Genomic DNA, 21,889 nt, shown 5'->3' with positions numbered 1-21,889 from the left:
ACAGTCACTGAAACTGGAGCCCCGAGTTTGCTGTGTAACGCAACATCAACCATCCCCAATAATTACATAATCCACCGAAACAAGCATTCATTCGCATTTCCTTTTGCAGAATAACTTGAAATTCAGTTAAAATTTGCGATACATTTGGATGGATAATAAGTGTGTGTCCCTGATTTATCCTGAATAATCTGATGACATACGGTTATTTGTTCACAATTCTAATCTGATCTAAAGTTTCAAAGCATCTTTGTTTGTATCTACTTACAGACGCTCTTTGTTGAATCATCTCTTATTTTACTTTCACTTTCATTTCAGGATGTAGCTCATTGACGTGTTCTGACAGAAAGCAAAGCCAATTTGGCCTCACATCATTCATTCTAAATTGACCACTGGACTTTTTGTGTTCATTTTGGCCCAAACGGCAAATTTACCAGCTGTATTAAAAAGGTTGCAATCTGCAACTTTACCACTAGATGGCACTAAATCCCACACACTGTTCCTTCAATAATAGTTATTAATAAGAAAATACCCAATTTACTGTTTGTTTGTTTTTTTTAAATACAGCTAATTCTTGGCTGCATCTTATAACTTATTCATCATATAGAGTTCATTGTGTGCTTACATGCATTAAACTTTGCTCAGATATGTATAGAAAAAGGTCCACATTTAGATACATTAACACTGCATGTTTTACAGTACACAAGAGACCCCACATGCATTGTATGTTAATGATAATACGTCTTCATGCTAATTTGCGCGTAGAGAGGGCTTATAGCCGGGAGGTCTTCATTATGTGTGTGAGTGTTTATATTGGATATTTATGTCTGTGCAGGAGGATTGGTTTGTGTGTAAGCTATGGGCCTGTATTCTGTGGACATTATGTAACACAGGGGGACTCATAACTCAGAACGAGAAGCCAGGTGATTAAATCTTCATTACTGCGGCAACTGCTGTGTCTGTGTGCGTGCGGTTGTGTGTCCGCCCTTACAACCTGACACTGACACAAAGTACCCGCAAGCTGCTAAATCATCTAAATTGTTATGTACGCTTGTAAAACGGAGTATAAATAAAGATAACTCATGTGCATGTGCAAAAAAAACTCCTTTAAACATGTTTAGTTTCAATACTTTTGCTAAAAATGTAAAAAAAGATTTCTGGGTTTGTTGAGGCTGCAACGCTTGTTTTCAACCTAAAAACTGATTTGAGGAGAGACTCACTTGAGCGAAGCGATCAGCCACTCGATTCACAGAATCTTTCATTTAAACCGAAAATGAGAAAAATCTGCTCCCTCCATCTGTAAACTGATTTCTTATGTTCAGAAAAATCTGTTTTTTCTTTACTTCCATGTGTTATTAATAAACATTTTTTTAGATTTTATCCCTCCACCAGTGATCCATCCTTCCTCATGTCCCCAATATCTCTGCTGGCTTTGTCTCTGTTTGTTTGATTTCTACCGCTGGTTTCTTTTCTCTCAGTATACCTCTTCTGTTTCTTCGACCCCCTTTATATGAAATAAATGGATTTTAGGTGAATCAGATTGCAATGAGATAGACCTCGACCACATGACAGTACAGGTGTAAACGTACTGCCCACTTTGAACAAATATAAATGAAATAACATCGATCGATACAGATATTTGTTTGTAGCTCGAGTGACCAGAGGTTCAGAAAATACCTGGATAGTCCCGAATTACAAGCAGATGTCCCAAAAATCCCGTATCCTGTCTGTTTTGTCCTGAAAATCAACCATTATAGCGATATATAAAATATAAATTAATATAATTAATTACAATCTTAGCTGCTGAAAAGACGTTGAAATTGACATACCTGTCAACTGTGCGTGATGGTTCATGCGTCTCGTAAAAGCCAGCTGCCTTTTCTTTTCCATTCTTTACATATTTACTTTATGACTATAAGATTTCATCACTTTGGAGAATAAAAGAAAAAGTCTGAAATTGATCTCTTAACATATTTTGTCTTTAAAAGCTGGACTACGTTACATAAGACATGAAAACATTATTATTCCACATCTTGTAAATAAACGGTAAATTAGTGAAAATAAGATTGAATCAGCCGCTTGTGTCACACACAGGTTGTAAGGGCAACACTGTAATAATAATAATAATAATACTACGACACATCAGCGCTGAGGTCAAGGTGATGCTGATACGCAGTGACATCGTGCATATTGTCTAATTATACCGCTGCTCTTCGGTATTGACTCATCTACTGTTCGTTAGCACATACATACATTTACAAGAAGACGACTTAAAACTTTTCTTAATTAAAACCTCATTCGTCCTGTTAAATATTGATTGGTTTAATGGCAAGGGGGGCGAGCGTTCGCAGTCCTAAACAGGGGCACTGTTAATCAAGGTTAACGCGTCACAGTTAAACAACTTTTTCAATAATTGGAAAAATTAATGAACTGTTGGAGCTCGCTGTTGCATAAATGACTCAGTTCACAAAGGAAGACACAGGATTGTAAATCCAACCGCTCAACAGCTACAGCTCCCGTTGATGGTGGAACAATGGCTTGATGCGTTGCTCGGTTCTGATCCTGATCGCTTCACATTGATATATGACCAGGTACTTAACTGGTTATGAAACCATTCTCCAGGACCTTTCCAGGACATTTTCCAGGACTTTTTCTTGACAATACAGGACATCAGTTACAAATGGTGGTCACTGTTTAAGGGACACTCGTGGCACGCTTGGCTGTTGAAAAATTCCAGGAAAACAGATTATTTCAAGGATATTTGCTCATTCGAATCAATTTGTAGGTGTTTTCATGACTGGAAAACTTCTCTCTAAATTTACAGGTTTTCCAGTAAGTGTGGGAACCCTACTGATGCCTCTTTTTGACCTACATAAACAAACAGGACCACCAGAGAGAAGACCATCTGTTTCTATATAGTTATTATTCATGCCTGCCAACACGTCCTTGTAGAGGGTTTAAAGGATCACTGTGTAGGATTTAGTGGCGTCTAGTTGTGTAGTTGCAGATTGAAACTCCCTCGCTTCACTCTCCCATTCCAAGCATGTAGGACAAACTACAGTGGTCTTGTAGCTGAGCAGAGGGAACTAGAAACATATCCCGTTGACCAGTCGTATACACTGATCAGCACTAACATTATGAGCACCGGGCACCCCTACTGGTCCCAGACCAACAGACTGCTCTGCACTATGTGTTCTGACCCCTTTCTATCAGAACCAGCATTCACTGTTTCAGCAGTTTGAGCTACAGTAGCTCGTCTGTTGGATCGGACCACACAGGCCAGCCTTCACTCCCCACATGCATCAATGACCCTGTCTCCAGTTCTGTTCCTTCCTTGGACCACTTTTGATCGGTACTGACATCTGCAGACCGGGAACACCCCACAAGAGCTGCAGGTTTGGAGAAGCTCTGACCCAGTTGTCCAACATGATGACTAAGAACATCAAACTGCATCAACAACAACAACAGCAGCCTGCATCCTCCAATGTTCAGACATTGCTGTCAGGCTCTGAACAAACACACCAAGGTTGAAGTGAGAGCGTGATTAGCTGTGTTGTGTGTGAAAGCTAAAAAATGGGTATGAATGAATGTTTGCTTCAGTTTTTGTGTTTCAGGCTGTTCTGAATAAATATGACGTTATCTTGGATCAGTGGTTCCCAACCTTTTTCATCAAGGGACCCCTTTTACTCTTTCATTGAGTAAAGCAATATATTTTAGATATTTCATATTATACTACAAACTGTACAATTAAACCAAATAATGAACTCAGTAACTGCACGAAGTTTGTGTAAATCGAGTGATTTGGATGAACTTTGAGCAGATTATTTCCTGTTTGAGGAACCTTTTGATTCTGTGTTTTCTTGATGCTTGGCCATTGTTCTATTAGACAATTTACTTAAAACTGACTTTTCTTCACAGAAGTGAACTATATACTGAGATATACGACTACTATGAAAGTTTTTTATTACAGCTTCAAATTACGAAGGCCTCGCAGACCCCCATGAAGCAATTTGAATCGCAATTTGAAATCGTATGTTTATTGGACTACATGTAACATATTGATTACATTAAATACGTGCATGAGTTTATTATTCTGTCTGTTTCTGTTAGAGCACATAATAACGGCTAAATACAGTCTTGTTATGCTGGCTCACTTGCTACTACTAGCTACCTATGGTAGCAAACGTTATCTATGATACTGTACCGGCATTACATTATCACAGCCAATGTTATGCTTGTTTTATTGTAGGTAATATACAAAAAATATGGGAACATAGTCAAATCAGGAGAAGGACCAACTGTAATTAAGAAATCTAATTAGCTAATTTAACTAGCTTGCAAACATTAGCCAGCCTGACTGTTATTTTCTTGGGGAAGCTTGTGGAAAGTTTTCAGCTGTGCCTTTATCTATTTTCTCATCAGGACATCATACATAATTTACCAGAACATTTTCATAAACAAGTCGACTTCCATTCTCTTTAAAGTTAACTTATGCTTACAGTAGCTGCTGGCAAAATCAAATCCTCCTCCCACGTAAAAAAGGCCAAGAGGGCAAAATCAGACTGAATAATGGAGTGCTACCAAAATGTCTGTTCAGTCCAGATATCAGGCTGTAGCTGTTCTAGGTTTGACACACGTAGGCGATGTCGCCTCTGCACCAATTTCCAGGTCATTGGTTAAAGCGAAAATGCTGCGAACTCACCCTCTTGATGTCCTTGCCGAAGGTCTCGCTGAAGCTGGAGCCGAGGATCTCGAACTGAACGTGAGAGTTGGAGCCGCTGTCCTTAAAATCCATCGTACCTGTCAGACCTGTGATGTTGCCCTGAAGGGTGAAAGAGAGCAAAAGAGAGGCAGGGATGTAGAAATTAAACTTTAATTTTGACAATAACAAACATCTGAGTCTGCTTTATCTTGACCTCCTTCTTGTATTTGACATTTACTTGTTATGACAGAGTCCACTCACGCTTTCCGGTACAAGGGAAGAACCTAGCGGCCCCTTTATTTAAATGGACTTCATCACATCCCCATTGTAAAAGAGGTTACGCCTGTATTGTTAACTTTAATGTTCATGCAGATAAAATATAATGAAGTGACAGAGACGGGGAGAGGGATGACGTGCAAAAGACATTGAGGAGATATTAAAAAGGGGTCAAAAAGAGTAATGAAGGGGAAAATAGTAGAAGAGGGAGGTGAGGAAAGGAAAGAGAGAAAATCTGGTAAACGCTGGAAGAAAAAAGACAAACAGCTTCATCAAGGCCTGCAGAGTTTTGCTGCGGTGACCTTTGAAATTCCTGCTGCTGCCCTCCATAAACCTTTAATATCAGGCTGCGTCCCATGAGGCTTTGTGAGCTGCTAAACTGTGATATTGATGTCAGATTGACGACCCCAACGGAGGTACGAAGCGCACTGAACACACAGAAATCCCCATCAGTCAAAGAAATACAAATACAGACCTAATAGAAGCTGCAAGTTTGTGGCGGTCTCGTCAAGTACCGAGTAGATTTCATGTAAATCAGGTGACGGTTGACGTATAAGGCTTGACATGTAACTTCAATGTTCAACTTCCTGTTATTTTGAAATTCAGTGCCACCCCATGGAAACACTGTTGAATGAAAACATCACAAGGAGCACATCTTTTAATCGTTATGGCCTGTAGAATATACCGCCCAAATCTGAAGTTGATCCGATCAATTCCCAACGAGGAGTCCACTAAAATACGACACCAAAAATGACCACTAAATTCAAAATGGCCCACTTCCTGTTGGGTTTGGAGTTTAGGTCCAAGAGGCATTTTCGTTCTTCTGGATATGAGCAACGTGTGCACCGATTCTCCTAGATATTGGTAAAATGTGATGCGGAGGCTGCACTTAATGGGCCATTTTGCCACGCCCATGTGCGAGACACTGCCAAATTTTTGTTTTGCAGCATGGGACGGCCGCCAAAAATGCAATTCTTTTGGACGAAAACGAATAATCACAGCAGTTTCAACAAGGGTTCAACAAGGTTTGAATTAATAATTAGTTTAGTCATCAATGTACAGCTTTATTAATGCACAATCAGTGGATGTCTGCTTTCTAGCCCCCATTGTTGATTAACTGTCTCCGTGTCTTATATGTAGAATATACAGCGGCAAACAGTGTTTAGAGCTGTATGAGATGTCATAAAATACCATTAGAGTCTAACTGAATGAGCTGAATTCAGCTGCTGTGCTGTCCCGCTGAAAGGCCATGGATGAAATGTCGTTTCATGACTCCCTTCTGTTCATGAAGGATGTAAAGCAAGATGGAAGACCCCCTTCACTGCAGGCCAACGAGCTAAATGTTCGTCTGTCAGCTGCAAAGGTCGCAGTCATTGTCACCTGGTGGAAAAATAATGTTTGATAATGTTTGCTTGCTACAAAGTCAGTGATGCTTCCAGTCCTCCATTTCCTGCATTTGATTATTTGTACAACAGAGCAGTGTTTTGTGAACTGTCAGTTCGTCTAATTCTGATGGAAAAACTTATTTGCAAGGGAAGCAGGTTGTAAGAGCAGCAATAAAACTGAAAGTTACAGATTAAAATGCAGTATTTCTTTAAGAACAGAATGACACTATTATTTATATATAATATATATATATAATAACATTTATTCCAAAATAGAGTTCAAAGTCAAGGAAGTGTCAAACAGCTATTTACCTCTACTTCCAAATCCAACCCTTTCCTGGAAAGTTTTTGTCATTGTAGGACCAAAACCTGGAACTAATCTGGACTGCTTTAGCTGTTAATCCAAAGCGTTAGCTAAAGTGAACCACACTGTTCTAGTTATATAACTGTTATAGCAATTAAACTAAGCGGGTTAGCTAACTGACCTAACTTGTTAGACTGTTAATCCGAACAGTTAGCTGAACTGAAACTGTTTCAGATGTTAAACTGAACTGAACTGAGCTTAGCTTAAATGAACCAGTGTTTTACCTGCTTAACGTAACTTAACCTGAATAAAACCGCTAAAATGGACCTTTGCCCGACCTGAGCCGAACTTTGTTAGCTGGTAACTCATAGCTAATATAAACCGAACTGTCAGAGTCAGTGATTGGTGCAGACAGGATTGTGGAGGTCGTAGCAAAACTCTTGAGTTGTCCAGCAGCTGTCATGTTTAATTGCGCCATATGTTGCACCTCAGACAGTAGGAGAGCAAACTAGCCCGATACGTATAACCAGTATGTGCACCGTCATTCATTAGCAGATGGCAGACAGTGACACCACACAGGTGTAGAAATAGCAGAAGTGCTATTCATTATGAGAATAGAGTAGCAGTGCTTTTTCAGATACTTTCATTTCGGCTCCTGACTGCCTTCGATATACACACTGTTGTAACAGAGGAAGAAAGGTTACGTCTTGTGATGCTCTGTCCATTTTTCACTCCGTGTTTGCCATCCTCTCACAAAGTCATTTTCCATCTCATCAGCAAAGTAGTGAGTGAGATGGCGGCCAGTGGAAATGTTCAAGTTCAAAGAAATAAATAAATAAATAAAAACAGGAAATATTGCTCCCTATTTGAGATGTGGAAAACAGAATATATACAATTTAGAGTAAATTACTTTCTGACACAGTGGCAAAACACATGAAAAAGGAAGGGTTCAAAGATGAATAGAAAAGTTTTTAGGTGTTTATGTTGGTACCGTAAAAGGAAAATGTCAGTTTTTCATAACTTTATGTTTATAAACTTAAACCACGTCACCTGACATCTGTCAGATTGGGCAATTATTAGGATGAAATGTCGTTTTCTTTAATTGCTGTTTGGTTTAGATTTGCTAATGGTTTCGGTTTAACAACTAAAACAGTCCATATTAGCTCAAGATTTTCTTCAAAAATACTGCATTTTAACTTGTTTTACTGTGGCTCTTGTTGTGGCTCCAAGTCGAATTATTGCCAGGAAATTGAATAGACATTATGCTGATTTCAAGCAAATGAACAGACGACTTTTCACATAAAATGTAGTCAACAGACTGCAGCGTGCAATGTTTTCTAATACTGGAAACAAGCCATGAACACAGAGAAAACATAGAAAAGAAATCCACATTGAGCAGTCGTTAACATCCGTAAGCTCTGACAGAAAGTCGGAGAACTGTCGGAGTAATAAACTGGGATTCTGGGTAATTCTGTCAATATCATGAAAAAACAAACACCTATTGTATCAAAGGTCTGCATCAGTAAAGGTTTTGTGGTTCGTCTGAACACAAAGCAACAGCGTTCTTTGTGATTACATACATGAGTTTATTAAACAGGAGGAAGAAAGAAAAATTACTAACGAGCTCGGAGGCCGTTACCATGAGAGATATCAAAGAAATAAACTGATGTTTTTTAATAAAACAGAACTACTCGAGCTCTGAGGGACTCATCAGTGCGGCTGAGAAGCATCTTTCACCAATTAGACTGTGAGAATGAGACTACAGGTCGTTGGATGTAATTTAGATCAGGGTTTTACGCTGAATGACTTTCTTGTTTCATGTTTCACCAGCAGCAGTTTCATGTTTGATTTATCTTCTGCTAACAAAGACGTCATTTATTCTTTTATTTAATGTTGGTATAAATCTAATCGCGCTTCCTCCGCACGCTTCTCCTCAGTCTTCAAAGGTTCGTTTTCAATTAAATCTTAAATAGGAAACAACACCAACTCCAGGATTTTCAGCTATATTAGATCAGACAGATTCAATATAGTTTTTCTCTGTTCGAATGCTACAGAACACATCAAGGGAATTGGGTAAGCTAACGAGTCATTAATCAGCTCAACAGCCTTGAAGAAATAAACGATCAGGAGAGTTCGACGTAGCAAGTCTGAACGTGCCAAATCTGAGCTTCATTTGAAACAAAAATAGCCTCAGTGAACACTTATTTTTGCTGTTTGCGATACCAAAAATACAAATTCTAATTATACATACTTGTATAACCACGACTGAATCATAAATGAGGGATTCCTTCAAACACTCCAGGTGAATCAGGGCTACTGGTGCTTCAAGGATAATTGCTATTTTTCAACCTAGAGCTTATTTCACATGTTTTTGTGCCAAAGTGACTAATGAGGGCAACAGTTTTTTTTTAATTGGTCCCATATTGAGAGAGACGGCTGCAGTCGGGGGCTCCGAAACCGGCTGCAACACAATCCTTTTGGGCGATAACGAACCTCGTCTCAGGCACACGTCCGCCCATGTCAAATCTGCTTCAACCTTTTCCTACGCGAGGCGCAGCAACTGCTGTCGGACACTGACAACTACGATGGATGGGAGAGTGATCTTCGTCGTTTGTGTCGGCACAGACTAGATGTATCAGGTAACTTTGGATATAACTTAAGCTAGGCTATAAAGTTATGAATATGCTAATTTGGCTAACTTTAGCTGTCAATAAAGACGGTGGCTTCTAATACAGAATTGCCACCGATTGTCAGTATTGCAAAGACGCAGATAAATTTTAGTCAAATTTGAATGAGACTCAATAATCAATTATCTTTCTCGGCTCTTATTGGTTATTTTCATTGGGGCCCGGTGGATTCACACAGATGCCATTAGGAGCACTATGAGGAGCCAGTATCTGTCTCATGTTCTACTGTCAGGATAAAGTGAAATTAAGGTATATATTGTATATAATGTTTTTATTAGTGTATAATTGTTATGTTTTTGTTACCTTATAATTCACTTTTTATATCTATAGACATCACAGGTTGCCCTCTGTGGAGTCTGCCATGTTTCTACTGTACCTCAGAAAGGACAAATCAAACACTGGCTCTAGATTGGGTTGTTCTGGCGTGTTTTGCGGCCACTGTAAATTTGCAATCTGCAACTACATCGCTAGATGTCACTAAACCCCACACACTGGACCTTTGAGTTAACAAACAAATGAAATGGCAGCAGCAGTGTGTCGTGGTCCGTTGCTCCCCTGAATGCACCACGAGACTAAAAGGAAGCAGTGTGTGTTGACAGAAAGCTTCCGTACCTTCTGGATTGTCTCCAGCATGGACCAACCTCCGTTCCACGGCTTGGTGGACTTCCTGATGCAGTTGAGGCTGGCCATGCTGTGCCACTTTCTGTCCTCCAGCTTCCTGTAGAAGGCATTGGCCAGCATCAGCACGCTGTCGTACAGGTAGAGGTTGGACACCTGGAGAGAGGACGACATAGAAATGTTTAATGTGTGAAAAACAGGAGTGGACAGCTTGTTAGCGTTGCTCTGTTCAACCTTGCTCTGTTCTACGTCTGTAGATCAGAGCACCCATGACTCACTGGACACATGTGAGACACAGCTGGGTACAGCATCATCTGCTGGCTCTGAGCTAACACCATGAGCTCTGGGTGGTGCTGGGTGTCTGTCCACATGTGATCCTGTCGTCTCTCACCCTCTCCTCTGTGACAGATTACACACACACACACACGCCAAGGCAGGGAGCAGAGACCAAATGCAGGGTGACAAATGAGCATCACTCTGTCCAGATGAGTACAGCTGACTGGCATGAAGTTCATACAGCGCACTGCCTAAGGCTCTCTCACACAGACAGACACACACACACACACACACACACACACACACACAGATAAAGCATTTGTGCTTTTTTCCCCCTCACCCTCTTTCGTCATCGAAAAGCTGAATCTGAAGAGGACAAAATCATATGACAGAGACAGACACGGGAAAGAAAAGCTGCAATCTGTAGGGGCACTGACGTATGTATGAGTCTCAACTTTAAATTCTAGCTATTCTGTCGGGGACTAGTCAGAAAATCTAAAGTGAACCATCAACAGGTGTGTTGTGGTGTCAAAGGCTGAAGAAGATACTGGCATCATATGAAACAACATGACCTAACGCATCTACTGGTACCAACCATGTCATGCTAGCGTGCTGGCAAGGACGCTAAATAACGCCCCAAAAGATATCTGAAGAAAAGAGCAATCAACACAGAAGAAAAGAGATAAACAAGAGACAACTGAAACATGAGACAGCGAGGATAGAAGAGATAAATAAATAAAGGGAAAGAGAAGAGCAAAAGAAAGAAACACAAAAGAAATACAGTGTGTGTGTGTGTGTGTGTGTGTGTGTGTGTGTGTGTGTGCGCGCATGTCCTTGGTGGGTTTTCCCGGCCGCGATATCAGACATCTTGTGGGAAACTACACTCATTTCTACAAATGTCAAAACACGACACACAATATTTGTCAATGTGAAGTACAGTAATAGTTCTGTTTGTTTGTCTTTAAATGTCAGCCGAACATCACTGTCATATTTCATAACTGGAAATAATAGTCCAGTTACCTCTGTGTGTGTGTGTGTGTGTGTGTGTGTGTGTGTGTGTGTGTGCGCGCGCACACTTCAGGTGTGTATTTGTACTTTTTGTATGTATCTGTATGTGTTTATCTTGTTCCCTCTGGATGTCAGCTGCCACTAAATATTAAAAAGGGGCCAAATTCACTGGAACTGGTAAACTTTTATCGTTACACAAACTGAATATCGACATATAAAATCAGGATAATGACTGCAGACTGAAAGCCACGCTGTGAAGGCTGTAACGTAACAAACCTGAGAAAACTTTACTATTCTTAGACTTTGTGTCTCCTCGTTTAACATTCAGGTGATATTTGAACACATATTTTGTGATTTGTTCTTTGGCCATTAATTAGCTTTTTATTCTACTCTTAATTAAATAATTTGTAACCCCTAATTACTTAAACATATGTAATTTCAGCCTCTAGGCGAATACAGTATATGCAACTAGTGATTGCCACAATATCAAGATGCTTTTGAGGTTTCGCTGCAAAACCACGAAAAACTGGAATAATGAGTGACGCCTGAAGACGTTCTCCGAGCTTTCTTTGCTAAAACTGATTGGAAACATTGGAGAGTTAAAAAAAAAAGTAAGTGGTGTATGTTTGTTAGCGGCAGTTCAGGCAACCACCTTGGATGTAGAAATATCCATATTATTCGTATCCGACTGTCTGGAACTGCAAGACTAGCTCAACCCTGACCATCAGTAATCAGCAACTCACCCAACTCAACAAGCACTTATCAATCAAAACAACAGTGTGAGCAGTCTGTTACCTCCAGGTTCTGCAGGTATCCTTCCTGCGGGTCACACAGCAGCGAGGAGATCCGGTGGTTGTGTCTCATACAGCGGGTGCTGCTGTCCCTCCACATGGGGAAGATCTGCCGGATCACCGTCATGCGCCCCAGGGCACTGTGGGTAAGCTCCAGGATCTCTGTGTCACTGATTTCCTGCAGAGACACAGCAAAGGAGACGCGATTGACCTCACTCGTTGTGCAGTTTGTCTAATTAGAAGAGGTTGACTGATTGTTTGATAGGAACTTCCTGAGAGGCTGGAGATGGTGAGCGTGTATTTCGCCCTGAGCAACTCAGCATCTGATGAACAAAATAATGTTTATTTACTTTACCATGTTAATTAAGAGCTGTGATCAGGGAGTTTCCATGCACAAAAACAAATGACAGTGTCAAAGCCAAATTAACTCCAGGATTCATATAGGCCATTAAAAAAAGCTTCCTTTATTGATGCACATGTTTAATTGCTTTGAATGCAAGAAACCCAATTATTTTCTGTGAGGTGTAATTATAGATAGCCTCAATCTAACTATAAAAACATAAAATAATCTATGAATAATATTAGGTTTATTATGCTTTATAATACCAACATAATTACAGCCTGTGACTTAAACAAGAGTCCCGACCAAAGACTCGTTTGTTTTCTTCAGCTTAATTGAAAAAGTGGACTTTGTTGCATTCTGTATTTATGTTCCAGCTATCCAATTAAAACAGAACCAGTGCTTGTAAATAAAAGTCACAAGGATTTGCAGCTCATTTGTTGGAGAGATTTGAAAACATGTCATTCTGACAGGTTAAAGGGTTTAAAGTCAAAACAAGTTTGAGTCCAGGTCCTGTAATTGCAGACGAGACATTAAGAATCTGTCTGCTGTGTTTGCTGAAAGGTATTTACTGTCTGTTGTGTTCATACCACTCAGGAATACATAAAGAAATATGTGAGCATCAGTCCACTTCCATCTCACTGGCAGATATGCCTCTGTGCTGTTATGTTGTGCAACCTAAGTTTTAATAATAATATTTCTGACCTTTAAAAATGGACTGAATTCAAGCAGATACTTGAATTATGCACTTGGATTTACTGGAACACTAAATTCTCGCAGTTAGTCCAGTAAGATCTGACAGATCTGCTAGATTTTAGTTTTTTTGGAAGATCCCTGTGATACTATAGAAAACTCTAGAAAAGCTACTAAATGGAACTTTTTTGCCAGAAAACCGTTTTTGATGTAGAACAGGATACAGTTGGACTCAGGACTTCAGTCCCATGGAAGCTGCTCATTGGAGCATGTTTGATTCCTGCTATAAAATTACCCAGGTCTTCCCCATATGATTCTGAATTGTGGGGCCAAGAGACAAAAATAAACTAAACAGAACTGAAATGTGTGGATTTTAAACCATCAGCTGCATCATCTGGAGTTCGCCAAACTTGCTTGATATGGCCAAAAACCATATGGACATCTAAAGATTACGGCTGTAATGTAATAGCTGAACATGTCATTAAAACCATGGTCATTAATCTGCCTCTAGTATTTTCACCAGATACTGAATGTCTGCAGAGATTTGTTCCCATTCAAACAAGAACGCAGCCTCAGACCTTCACGCCTCAGGATGGAGGACAAAGTGTTTTTCAGATTGACTAACGATGTCTGAAACTTCTCTGATGTTGTTATTGGAGTGGCTGTGTCCAACCATTTTAGCAGCTTTTCCGAAACAGACAAGCACCTCAAGAAATGCAAAAGCCTTCTTGAATACTTAAACGCTTTGTGCACTAAACTATGTGGACAGGCCATATAAACCATTATCAAGTCTATGGAGTAACCCACAGACTGAATATTAAGTCAGTATCTCTGTTATCTGAGACTCTGTGCTTCAGAGTGATTACTAGTTCAAATGGCTTCACCTGGATTTCCAGTGAGGGGTTTGAGGTTTTGGGAAACAAGATTACATAGGTAAGATGAAACACTGTGCAAGTAAGTCTTTACAGTGTTTTACATCTTTCACGGCCTCTGGGGTTGAGACACAGCTGTGCTACAGGGACTCAATGAGAGAGACAGTAATACAATCAACATTCAAACTATTTTCTGGTACTTCTCATCCACAAAATGGAGGCAGAAGAGGAGCTGAAATGGATGTGATATAGTGGGGGGGGGGTGGTAATGGACCATTCAGGCACTGGCAGACTTCAGAGTGATTGTGAGGTGAGCTGAGGATCATGGGCATCACTGAAAGAATCTGATAAGAGGTTTGGAGGGCAGTTATTTTCTGAGAAACACAGCGACGAATGTAATGTAACTTCCCAGGTCAGGTAATGGTGTTTTTAGGAATGATGGGATCCCGACTGAGGACGCTTAGAAGGGATATTGTGTACAATTTACTGCAGCTTATTCAGAAGCAATGAGGCTGCCACATAACACTTCAGATAATAGAAAACATGGCATGTTGCGATGTTTATCATAAACATGCTGTTAGACATCATTATACAACTGCTGTTAGACACTCAATGTCTATACCAGGCTTCTGGCTCATTGCAAAACTGCTGGAAGAGGTGGATTAAAGATAGAGAAACACCTTCGCTATTCTCAGATCTTTACCAGTATTGGGATCTCAGTGTATCCCAGGAGAACGTCAACCAATCAGATCAAAGATCCTTATAACTTCAAACTGTAACTAAGAAGAAAAGAGCGTTGCGGCTGCATTCAACACCCTCGGTGTTCACTTAACGTTGTAGTTATGTTTTTTTGTAAGTAAATAAGATTGTGTGCCTGATTGGCTGCAGCATGGCTATACTAAAATATCTCTCTGAAATGATTTGAGGAGAGAAATAGTCAACGCAGCAAACAGAATCTGGATCCATATCTGATTAGCACTGCCTAGTTTGACAGTTTGATCTGAGTTTGGTGCACTCAGCTGGACGGACTCACTGACAATGACCTGTCAATCACAAGGTAACCATGCAACATCGGTTGCTCATGCCGCAGTCGCCAGTAGTCCCTCAAAGGACAACGATTGGTCCAAACCACTGTGGTTTGGACACAAGCACATACAGTGGCTTGAGGCCTGGAAAGGCAAAGTCCAGCCCAGCTGTACTTGGTTAGCATGTTAACATTCACTTTAAAATGTTCAAACGTTTATAGGTCTCAGTAAGCGGAATAACACCGGGTAGGATACTACAAGGCATCAAACATCTTTCTAACTCCTCACCCCCAGATGCCTTTCATTTTTCAAACTTGCAGTCTTCAGCTGACTCAGGTGAAACTGGAAACTCACTCTGAGAGGAACATCGATGGTGTTCCACTTTAATTATTGGATACTGCATCATATTCTGACGTTTGACTACTTTAGTGTCATTCTTGGTGGCTGAGTAAGTAGTTATAGCTACTGTATAGTTACATTAGTTAACATTAATATACACACAAAAACAGATCTAAATATGGTGAAAGTACTCGCTCTATGTCAACGCCTTATGCAATTTCTAAAAATAGAATTAATGGAAGACCAGGTGCAGCATTATTGAATCTGATGCTCTTTATTATGATAAATGAGACAAACTCTCAGTTTGGAGTTAATTTATTATCCACGGGATTATTTTTGGAGCAGAATTTTACCTGCTAACCCTGCTGGAAGAGCCTCCCCTGCTCTTATTACCTGCAGTCTAACAAGTCATTAGCCTTTGGTTTGGTTCTGCGCGCTGATGGGGACGGATAAGAGGAAGGTGGTGGAGGGAAAAGAAAACGAGGACAGAGAAACAAGGGTCTGATGGATCTGGCTGTCGTCACAGATGGATGGTTTAACAGCCTCACCTGGAGCAGCTGTAATGTAACCTGGAGTTGCTTTTGTTCGCAAAGCTTCTGATTTGCATTTCGAAGAGAGGTACTGGTGTCATTAACAGTTAGAGTCCATTCTCATCTCAACTGTTTTCCAATGGATGCTTCAGGTAATTAGGTTTTGTTTAACATTAAACTGTTTTAAAAATGAAACAAACTGATGTCTTTGGCAAACTGAAGTTTGTAAATGTCTCCTGTTTTTACATTTTCTTTTCTGTTTTTTATGGGTCAATGCCTGGTGAACAGTTCTTTGAATGCACCATGGAAACATTTAACATAAATTATATAACAGTAAAACTTAATTGAAATACTCTTAATGTTACGTCTTCTGACTGATGTTTGTACGTCCACAGACTGAACATAATGCAACAGGCCCATTTCACAGCAGCCATTTTTACTTGAAATTGTAGGGTAAACTCATCCATTATAGGGCTGTGTGATATGACAGTATATATCGTGTGACCACCATTTAAAGTAAACCTGAACCAGTATGTTGCCACTTGTTAGCCTTTATCTCAAAGTCTTGTTGAATATTCACACCTGCTTATGAATCGTATTAGTATCCTTGTAAGATAGGTGTTGCCAGAGTAGGTCATAAGTAGGAGGCAGACTCAGGACGTTGTGATATAAGTACCTTTGTGTGGGCATTTATTCAAGTGCTTCCCAAAATGTGAGAAGCAACAAAAAAACAACTAAACATATTTACAAAAAACTGAGGAAAAATCAACTCATACTAGATTCAAATTAACAGCACTTGTCTAAGCCGCAATCTATCTCTCCCCTTTCCTCTCGCTTCCCCAAGAGAACTGAGCCTTATACATTTCTTATGTGGATTAAACCATCCTCACTTCAGGTGGTATTATTTACAGATATATTTTACCAAGACACAAGCTTCAATAAAAATCATTACCCATAATATCAATCAATTTCCAATGGCGTTTGAATGTAACACCAACTCAATATTCCCCACCATTCATAAAATGAGAACGAAACAGAATTAAATATACAACTTATTCCCCGTTTACTTGGTACGTCCATGACGTAATTGGTGACGTCATTTAACCGGCACATTGCGGGGCGGCCCCCTCCCACACAACGGCTTTCGGCGTCAGGTAAGATATGTACTGAAATAATTTCACTTTATATGTGCTAAATCAAACCAAATATATAATGAAACGAACAATACAAATTACTGAAAAAACAACCTTTGCCTGTCAGTAACCTTGATTGATGGATGTTGAAGATTATAAATAAATAACGCTGAACACGAAACAGACCCGGGATAGTAGTGTGCATGTGCGTTACCAGCTGAAATGAATTTATGGTTAATGTAATGTATATATAATGTATATGATGAATAATATAACCTAACAAGTAAATACCTACATAACTAAGTGACAAATGACAGAGATGAGTCCACTTTGTCACAATCCTTATCTCATTAATGGTGTGTGACTCCAACAAACTACTACTTCAAGTAAGTTAAATGTAAAAGGATGCACATATAGATTGTAGCCTATGTTCGTCTTTGTGTCTTAAACTTGAAAAGGAGAACATGAAATTAAAGAAGCACCAAAAGAGGTCGTTCGTCCTAAATTTTGAAAAACAAATATCCTGCTGATATTTGCTGTATGACGCTAAAGAAAGGTCTCATCAGAAAGACTACAACCTACTTTTGCAACCTTTTCACAACTGCTTTCAAAGGTCAGTTTCACATCTTCTGGCACTAAAGTCTCATTGACCTTGCTGAGAAGACATACGTTCCTGCTCCTTTCTCTCATTAGTCTTCTTCAACTTGATCGCACAACGCAGCTTCCGGTTGGACGTAACATGTTTTTCAGACGGAGAACCCGGCGAGAACCTGATGCTGCAGCTTCAGCGTTGATCACAGATTTGGAACCGACGGCTGCTGCTTTGCTTCGTCCAACCACGAGTGTCTCTCTTTCATCTCTCCCTCACCTCTCCCCCTCCGGTTAATTACTGTCCTCACCTCTCTTCCTCATTACTGTAACACTACTGCTCTCTACACCTCAGTCTGTTCTCTCCGTTTCCTGCTCTGTCTGAATGTCTCTCTCTCTCTCTCTCTCTCTCCGGGCCTTTTTAATTGCCGTCGGTGTCGTCTGGTCGTGGCTGTTTGTGTCACCGGCAGACGGAGGGTGAAAAGGACAGTCTCCTACTGTTGACAACCTGCCTGACTTTGTACTAAAGCTACTGCCACCCAGCACTACATACACTGCCTGTGTGTTGTGGCTGTCTGAGCACAAATACAGAGGAAACACTGCACTACTGGACTCAGTTTGGACTAAAACAGCTGTCTTTGGTTTCTTTTTACCATGCTGCTGCCAGAAACGACTCAAAGTACTATAAAATCAAACCACTGATGCTGCTGTTGGTGCTACCTAAAGACTACTACTAATCTGATCTTATACCATGGTCTGGGGGTGAATACTCTATTCTGATTGGCTGCTGAGTATCCATTGATACCTGATGTAAGAGCCATAGCGCTCTCTGAGTGGAGGGAATTAGAATTCTATAGTGCAGTCTGATTCATTTTAAGAGTGCGGACATTTTGGCACCAACTAGTTTTAATAGTTTTGTTTTTCCAGTGACTGGAAGTCTCGTCCATTAACTTCATTATCCAACGGTGTTTATCACTGAGTCGGAGGAAAGGAAGGAAGAAGAGAAGGTGGGAGAGTAGGAGGAAGGAGACAGTAAAGATAGGGCTAATATAGCTGAATAATTCTCAATGATTTAAACATTTCCCTGATCAAAGCGGGAACGAGATGTTACGCCGCGCTCGCATCTCTGGTTTGAAATGGAACCTGAACAAATGTGCGTTCATCAGGAGAAACGTATTTGATCACGGACACTGTTTAACACGCCAAAAAAAAAGCCCAAACAGAGCAGCGAGCAGGGGTCTCTGGAGATTCCCAGCACCGTTTCGCTCTTTTGGTTAATTAAAAACGCAGTGTAATTAGCTGAATGGTGACTTTGAAACAAAGCAGAGACATGTAAGTGGATTAGGAGGTTGGCGCCAAGCTGGGAGGTAGAAAGAAAAATCTGGCTTTAAAAAAGGTTTTTTTTTTTTTATTCAGCCTTCATCACATGACAGTCGTCTCCCTCTGAAGTGTTCACGCTGTCGTCAGCTCAGTTAATTGGCCGGGAAGATGCCCGGATATTGACAACAAGAGCAGACTGAGGAATTAAAGAGGAAAGATCATTTAAAACAACCAGTAACTTTACACAAGAGGCCAGTATTGTCGGGATTTAATGGCAGTTCCAGCTGTGGAGGGGTGAGGGTTGCTGTCATTTTTTCTTTTCTCCCCACTCATGTCAGTTTTACCTCCAGCATGGAGACTCGCCCACGCTGGCGGATCTCCAACTGAGGGGGGACAGAGCAACACAAAAGCCACTCAGCTTGTGTTTTTTCATCAGAACAAACACAAAGAAAGGTGCTCTTGAGCTCGTCTGGCTTTTTCACTGTGCTCTTCAAAAATCTGCTGTAATTAATGAGAGGTTTGTAATGTCTTTACAAACCAGAGTTTGACCTGATGAGAGAAGCTTTCTAGAGGAGCTGCGACCTTGAGTTCAGCTGTGTTTTTGGCGTCCTGAGAGCCTATTTTGTTTGAGTTGAAGACATTTGAACTCTGTTGGTGCCAAATAAAAGTTCCTCTGGAATCATAAAACATTTCTTTTTGTGTATCTATACAAATACAAAATTCTCCAACCAAACAAAAACATTGGCAATTAAGGAAAAATCATCCAGTTAGGGCTAGGGTTCGGGTTAGACGATGCAATATTAACAAGAACGTAAGTAAAAAAAACATTCTTGATCAAGTAGCTTTAGTAATTTTAAGTGACACTGACTTAATTTTGTCTTTTTATGTGTGCTGTGAAAACACAATATGTAGTAAAAAGTCCTTAATCACGAATATTTCTGTAACTTACCAATAAAAGCTGCTTAAAAAAAATTTGAGTGTAAACATTTGTGTTGTGCTTAATGTTTTTGATATAATCCGTTTAGACTAACACAGTCAACTATACAACCCCCTCTGCTGATAGGGGCAGGTTAACAAGAGGCGCAGTATCCCCCCTCACAGCCTGTACATCGCCGATAATGTCCTTTAATATGGTGGAGGAGATAATTATGTGTCTGAATGTGTTTGTGTGTCACGTCTTACCTCGTTCACAAACACCCAGTGGCTGTCTTTAGAGGCCAGGTTTGTTTCCACCGCCTGCAGAAAGAGAAGAAAAAGAAGAGACAGGGTTAATGACGAGAAGTAGCTCTTCAGGTTCGTCGTACTGCATTTGGGTCTCCCATCGTGGAGGAGCAGCTGTTACGCCGAATGGCAGCTGCTTCGTTCCCCCTTTTGTTCTAGCTCGTGTCTGATCTGCGGTTTGAAAAGTTCACCTCCCCAAAAGAACAACTACGCCTACGCCGCTTCCGTGATGGGTTGTCCTGCCAAAATGTCGAGCAGCAAAAGCTTTATTGGGGAGAGCGGAGCGAGTGCTTTTGCACTTATCAAAAGCGCCTGGAGCTCGCCTGGTGCTCTGCCACCGTGTGATAACACTAATAGCGTGCAGCATCCTGCAGCTGATAGCACAGAGCTGTTTAAGTTGTGTGGGTCACCCTGCTGCTGCTGAAAAGTTTGGGATTGTCCACAGGGAGCAGACTACATAATGTCAACACTGCTACGAAAAGAGCTTTAATGCGATAATTTAAACATGATTAATGATGTTAAATAAATATGTTTACTTAAAGGAAGAGTTTAGATGAGATGATCAGTGTCACTCTTATGTCTGTGTTCAGTATGAAGCTAGGAAACAGGTGGTGATTAGCCTAGCTTAGCATAAGTCACTGGTTGGCCTGAATCAATATGTTTTTGTGTGTGTTTTAAACACATGATAATATCTACCGGCTGTTAATATGTTAATGTCTAGAATGCTAGCAATGAACTATATGTTGTTAGCATGTATGCTAAAGTTTAGCATAGCAAAGTTTAGCTAGATATCACACACATACATGCTAATATTTGTATGCTAACATGCATGTGTCCAGAAGAAGAAGAAAGCAGGCTGTGGTTAAAAACTCCAATAAATTCTTTGTTGTGTTTTTGAGTTTGAGTTATTTTATCACCAAGGACACACACTTTACATACACTTCACACACACACACACACACACACACACACACACACACACACTCACTCACAGTGCTTTGAATGCCTGACTGTGTACACACAAACATCAGCTCGTGTCACGTCTTTTCGCCCGCTGTCCTCTGGGCTCAGCCTGCCAGATGTTTTCTAACTCATTTGGCTTCCAGATCAGGAAAACACTGACACACTCGTGTAACTCCACACAACTTAGTTACCAATGCGCAGTAAAGACCTCGAGGGGGAACTTAACCAAGAGTTGATAAATGACAACATTTATCAGGCGGCTTAGCTCGAATCGATGGGAAGACGAGGGTTTGTTTTTCCATCCGTGTTGTGGCGTGTGCAGATGATGTTGTCTGTGATGAGGTTAACCTATAGTAAAGGACACAGCCCTGCGCTCATAATACACTTCACTTCTCCTACTTGGAGATATTACACCTGTCATCATAACCTTTACCAAGCCCAGATAGACCGTAGGTATTATCACACATACACACTTGAACATGACTCACCTGAGACAGCACCTCTAATAGTTCATCCATCCATATCTCCATCTTACATAACTCTTATTCGTGTTATTTTAATTCACGTTCCAGGTTTTTACTCCCTGACTTCCCGCTCTTTCGTCTAAAACACAGCCTGTTCATCCTGGTTTATTTTCTGCTCCTGTGGGCACAGAAATTGGTTAGATCTAACAATTACATGTCAAACCCTCGAGGTGAAAACATGTATATTGTAGCTGTAAACGACGAGTGTGGGTGAAGAGGACGGTTGCAGCAGGAGGCAGAAGCAAGAAGAGCCAAAGGCTGAGAAGGAAATAAGAGAATACTCAGAGTACTGAGTGC

General features: G+C 40.5%; 1 protein-coding gene across 2 annotated transcripts in view; it reads right to left on the bottom strand.

Moving 5' to 3' along the window:
* LOC127372972 (glutamate receptor ionotropic, delta-1-like) overlaps positions 1-20,283 on the bottom strand; it is a 79,033-nt gene extending 58,750 nt beyond the window's left edge. For both annotated transcript variants that reach the window (XM_051416968.1, XM_051416969.1), the window contains exons 1-4: positions 20,067-20,283; positions 12,049-12,222; positions 9,964-10,125; positions 4,700-4,819 (exon numbers count right to left, since the gene is read on the bottom strand). In XM_051416968.1, the coding sequence (XP_051272928.1) occupies positions 4,700-4,819; positions 9,964-10,125; positions 12,049-12,171 (405 nt within the window). In that variant the 5' untranslated portion in view covers positions 12,172-12,222; positions 20,067-20,283. The remainder of the gene's footprint in view (positions 1-4,699; positions 4,820-9,963; positions 10,126-12,048; positions 12,223-20,066) is intronic.
* Positions 20,284-21,889: the final 1,606 nt, after the last annotated feature.

The sequence above is a fragment of the Dicentrarchus labrax genome, unplaced genomic scaffold, assembly GCF_905237075.1.
Source record: "Dicentrarchus labrax unplaced genomic scaffold, dlabrax2021, whole genome shotgun sequence".
NCBI lineage: Eukaryota > Metazoa > Chordata > Actinopteri > Moronidae > Dicentrarchus > Dicentrarchus labrax.
Note: the sequence above shows the minus strand (reverse complement) of the source record. Positions and strands in the feature narration are given on the sequence as shown.